Below are 5,029 nucleotides of genomic sequence, written 5' to 3'. Positions count from 1 at the left end.
AATTCCACTCCCGGGTCAGGTTTCTTCTCTTTTTCTTCCTCATTGCCCGTCTCACCTCGCTGCCAGCTCAGCAGTGCCCTCTGCTCCCCAGCGCATCGCCTCTGAGCAGCGTTGGGTGCGCAGCACGCAGCACGGTGAGAGCAGCACCGAGGCTGATGCTCCTCCAGACCCCTTGCAAGGTGAGCAGCCCTCGGGCACAGCACTGCTACGAGGACACACGGCCACTGGACGGATGGACTTTAATGGCATCCTCATTGAGAACAGCTCACGCTTATTGCCACCCCAACCCCGGATGGACACGGCCATCAGCCCAAATGGCCACGTGTGTCACTCATGGGGGGATGACAGTGAGGCAGGCGGTGCCCAGGACGCCGATGGGACCGGGTGACCCCACAGGGATGGGGCAGGGGATGTTTCAGCCATCCCAGCACGGGGAAAAGAGCATTCCGAGAGCTCTTCAGTGCTGTCAAAGGCTCACAGGAGCAAACGCTCGTCCCTTCTGCACGTTTCCACTTCTGACATCACCTCCAGCACCCCCCGCTTTGTTTGCAAGGCTGGGAACACCCCTGAACAGATCTGGGCACCACCGGGGAACCCAAACCAGAGGCACGGAGAGACGAGAGAAGCTGGAGACATCCAGCTCAGCAGCAGCCAGGGCTCCGGCCAGCCTGCTCCTCCCCCTCACGTCTTCAAAGCAGCAGGAATCACAGAGCTGGGCACCTCCTTGGATGTCGGGATGGACGTGGGCAGGACGCAGCACGACGATGCTACGGGACGTCGGCACCTGCCCTCGACTTCCGCAACGCGGCCACCTCCGTCCCCGCCTCCCGGAGGCTGTGCTAAGCTTTGCCGGGCGGTACCCATCCTCCGAACGCCTTCTCCAGGTAGCGGGCCACTGCCAGCGTCAGGCGGTCGTTGTAGGAGGCTGCCACCAGCTGGATGCCCAGCGGCAAACCCTCACTGCTCAGCCCCAGCGGGCACTGCGTGACGGGCAGCCCCAGGACGTTGAAGATGGCTGGAAGAAAGGAGATGGCATCAGAGATCCCTCCCCGCCCCCGAGCCGGGCTGCTGGCTCCCGAGCTTGGGTTGGAAGGTTGGAAGGGAGTTTAAAGCCCAGCCAGCAGCTCAGGCTCCATCCCAGCTGGTCCCAAGCACCTCCAGGGATGGGGAATCCCAGCTGTAGGCACCATCCCCACATCACCCCAAAGCCAGACAGCTTTACAGCACAGTGCTGGTATGGAAGAGCTCCAGACGCAGCAGAACCACATAGGGAGCTCCACGCTGCACCCCAAGACATGGAGCGGCTGTCAGAACACACTGCATCCCTCTGGACAAGGGCACATGGAAATAAATGCCCACCTCCACACGTCCTTAGCAGAGAACCCCTCCGCTAAGCCTGTCACTGGGGACAGAGACCCCCATGTAGAGCTACTTACCTGTGTAGGCAAAGTTGAAGGGCATGCAGATGGGGTAGTGGTGCCGAGGGGCCACGGTGGGGTGGGGTGGGTAGAGCAGCACACCATCCGGGCCCAGCAGCTTCTCCATCTCGGCCTGCAGGCTCTTCCCCATGCTGACCAGCTTGGCGTTGAGGCTAGGGCTGAGTTTCATCACCTTCTCTGTCAGCCCCAGGGCTGCAGGGTGAGAGCAGAACAGGGCTGAGGGTTACACCAGGGCACAGTGCCCTGCAGCACTTACAGGCACCGCTTTGGGAAGGGCTTTCAGCCCACCCACAGTTTGAAGGACGGAGCAGAACATTCATTAACCAGCAGCACTGCACCGCTAACGAGAGCTCCCCGTTAATTGCAGGGCTCCCCACGCTTACCGATGGCCGGCAGTGTGTGTGAGGACATCCCCACCAGCCACTTCAGCAGCTCCCACAACGGCCACACCGGCTTCCCGTGGTCCCCCAGCAGCTCCGTGAAGCACTGTGCCTCCTGCAACCACATGCACACCTCCTGCAGCAGCAGCCCTGCACGCCTTTCCCTTTGCAGGCACCGCGACTTCTTCCAGCTGCAAAGCAGCAGGTGATGCTTGGGGAGGTGATGCGATGCTGCTAACCCAGTGCCGCTCACCCAGCAGTGCTGGGATGCTATTGCACACGGATCTCACTTTGCAGCGTGCCCTGAGATGCACAGCAGGGGGTTGGCACCCACGTGGCTTCGCAAGGAGGTAAAAAAACACTGCAGTGTCCCCCTGTGCCCCCACGTCTCACCCACCGTCCCGTCGCTGTCCTGCGAGGACATCATGGCTGACCAGATCTGGAAGGAGTACTTCATCTTGTGGATGGATACCCGCTGCACCTGCACCCCCAGATCGCTCTCGAGGTGCTCCACCACCTGGCGGGGACAGAGGGAGGGGTGTGCATCTATCAGGACACAACACACAGCTGAAACCCACGGAGATCGGCAGGGGGGAGGTCAGTGGGCCAGAAAGCACTCTGCACCTCCTCTCTGTTGCAACAGAAACTGCACCTGATGCTTTGGACACACTTAGAAGTGCTGCTTGCAAGGGTGTTGTGCTCCTGCTGCAATGCAGAAAGTTGTCCTTGCAAATTTTCCTTCCTACCTTCTTCTGGGCTTGCAGGATCTCTTTTTCTACGGGGTACACAAACATGGAGCCACCATCGTGGTCCATGCAGAAGAACTTGATTTTCTCCAGTGACACATTTTCATCCAGCTTCAGCCTGCAAAGGGAACGGGACACCCTGCAACTCCATGCTTTGGAGCTGCTCACAGGCATGGAAATGCCCTGAGGACGTTATGGTGCTGCCCATTCCCCATCCACCCGCTCACCCCACTTTTCCCACCATAGCTCTGCAAATGCAGCCCTGCTGCAATGCCTCATCCTTTGCAATGCACCCTGCAGGGACACCACGGCTAAGGACAGCACTGCAGCTCTGTATTGCAACAGGAGGGATGAAATGCTGAGGCAGCAGCACTGCGGCAAGCAGCAGGACCTGCCCTGCCTGCACGTTGCTCCTGCTGGCACATGCATGCACACTGAGCATTGCTCAGCTGCGTGGCGACCAAACGGTGGTCGGAATGGAAAAACATTATGCAACAACAGGAAGAAAGCAAGCAGAAAACAAAAGGACAGCCGGTTCCAAATGGGAAGTGCAGCTGGAAGCACTGCCAGCAACCTACTTGTGCACCTCAGGGCCAGCCATGACCCGCAGCATCGGCTCCAGGTCCTCAGCGTAGCGGCACATGGGCCCGGTGCACAGGAAGCTTCTCCGCACCCCCTGAGCAATGGGGAACTGCCCATCATTGGGGACCACTCCTGCAAGCAGGGGGAGAGGGGTCGGTCACTGCATGCCACGTCCCAGTGCTACTGCTGCAAGATAGGGCAAGAAGTGCGGGATTGTGGTCTCCTGCCGCCCCGCTGCAGCTCAGGGCTTGCATGCAACAGGTCTGCAGAGCTGCCCCGGGGTCTTGTAAAGGTGCCCCGGGGTTTGCAATGCTGCTCCAATTGTTTGTGGTGATGTCCCCAATGCCACTCTGGGCATTTACAATGGTGCCCCTGGGTGTTCTGGGGTTTTGCAATGCCACTGCAAGCGTTTGCAGTGGTGCTCCTGGGGGTGCTTGCAACGCTCCTCCAGCCTTTTGCAATGACACTGCAGTGTTTCTAATGGTGTCCTCAGGACAACAACGGTTACCCTGGGTGTCGAGTGCCACTCCAGGTGCTTGCAGCGGCGCTCACCAGGGTATTTGCAACCCACACCAACATGCAGCAAGGAGGGCAAGCAGCTGGCTGGCAGAGCCGAGCACCCCTAACCCCAGCAGAATGTGCATTGCATCCCTGCTGCCAGGAAAATACCCACGCAGCACAGCCCTGCCCTGGGAACACATCCCACGCTGAGGCTGGGGCACCTCCCACCTCCCCTGCACTTGAGGCTCTGCCATCGGGCGGTTTCCCATTACTGTGCTCATACAGCAAGTCTGCCCCGTGCAAGAAGCTGCTTGTTCTCTCGCAACTCTCCTCCTCCATGTGTCACCTGTGGTAGGTTTGTGGCCAAAGACACCATTGAAGAACGCCGGCATCCGGATGCTGCCTCCAATGTCGGAGCCCACTCCTATCACAGAGCAGGCGGCTGCAAGAACGCTGCCCTCCCCACCTGTGGGGCAGAAAATAGAGCAAAAACAGTGGCTTCCAGTGCACAGCACCCCACGGCGGACATTCCCCTCGCACCCACACGTTTGCAATGGCTGAGAAACAGAGCAAAGGGATTTTGCTCACACCTGAGCTGCCGCCCGCGATGTGCTGCAGGTTGTAGGGGTTGTTGGTGCGCCCATACACCTTGTTGCTGGATTCAAACCACATGCACAGCTCGCTGCAGTTGGTCACCCCCAGCGGGATGGCGCCCGCCTGCTTCATCCGCCCCACCACGACGGCATCCGTGGCAGAGATGACACAGCGGCGTTTCACCAGGCCGGATGTGTTGGGCATCCCTGCAAAGGGGATGGGGTCACTGCTCTGCCGGGCTCCTCGCAACAGCCACAAGCTGGCTGCAAAAGGAGCAGAAGCAAACCCACCATGCAAGGAGAAGGCCTCCTTAACGGTGAAGGGAACCCCCAGGAAGGGGTACTTCTCCAGGTCGTCATCAGTGCGGCCCTCTGCCAGGAGCTGGTCCACCTGGCGTGCTTCCTGCAGGGCCTCCTCAAACCTGCGACGAACCAGCGAGAGCAGCATGGGGAGAGGCTTCCCCACGAGTTCCCGGGGCCGTCTGCACGCCCGCTCGCCCGCACAGCCCAGCACCGAGTGCTCAGAGCCCTCCGTGCCCTACCTGTCCTTGACGACGGCATTGATCAGCGGATTCACCTCCCTGATCCTCTCGACGTACGCCTCCACCACCTCGATGCACTTCACCTGCAAGCAACGACGAGGTGCGGGGCGGTCGGCGGGAGGCCGTGCGGGGATCGGACCACCAGACGTGACCCCAACACCACGCATAACCTGGACCTCCCCCTCCAGCGCACCTGCCGGAGCCGCAAGCGGCGCGCCAACTCCCGGGCGGGCAGCAGGAGCAGCG

The 5,029-nt window shown here is 60.4% G+C and overlaps 1 protein-coding gene across 1 annotated transcript in view; it reads right to left on the bottom strand.

Annotated features, from left to right (window-relative positions):
* Nucleotides 1-222: 222 nt before the first annotated feature.
* FAAH2 (fatty acid amide hydrolase 2) overlaps nt 223-5,029 on the bottom strand; it is a 5,478-nt gene continuing 671 nt past the window's right edge. The window contains exons 2-12 of the mRNA XM_010715146.1: nt 4,977-5,024; nt 4,784-4,866; nt 4,533-4,663; nt 4,239-4,448; nt 3,995-4,114; nt 3,144-3,279; nt 2,566-2,683; nt 2,217-2,336; nt 1,823-1,934; nt 1,437-1,631; nt 223-1,015 (exon numbers count right to left, since the gene is read on the bottom strand). Coding sequence (XP_010713448.1) covers nt 840-1,015; nt 1,437-1,631; nt 1,823-1,934; nt 2,217-2,336; nt 2,566-2,683; nt 3,144-3,279; nt 3,995-4,114; nt 4,239-4,448; nt 4,533-4,663; nt 4,784-4,866; nt 4,977-5,024 — 1,449 coding nt within the window. The 3' untranslated portion in view covers nt 223-839. The remainder of the gene's footprint in view (nt 1,016-1,436; nt 1,632-1,822; nt 1,935-2,216; nt 2,337-2,565; nt 2,684-3,143; nt 3,280-3,994; nt 4,115-4,238; nt 4,449-4,532; nt 4,664-4,783; nt 4,867-4,976; nt 5,025-5,029) is intronic.

The sequence above is a fragment of the Meleagris gallopavo genome, chromosome 9 (genome assembly GCF_000146605.3).
Source record: "Meleagris gallopavo isolate NT-WF06-2002-E0010 breed Aviagen turkey brand Nicholas breeding stock chromosome 9, Turkey_5.1, whole genome shotgun sequence".
NCBI lineage: Eukaryota > Metazoa > Chordata > Aves > Galliformes > Phasianidae > Meleagris > Meleagris gallopavo.
This window is presented reverse-complemented; position numbering and strand designations above follow the sequence as displayed.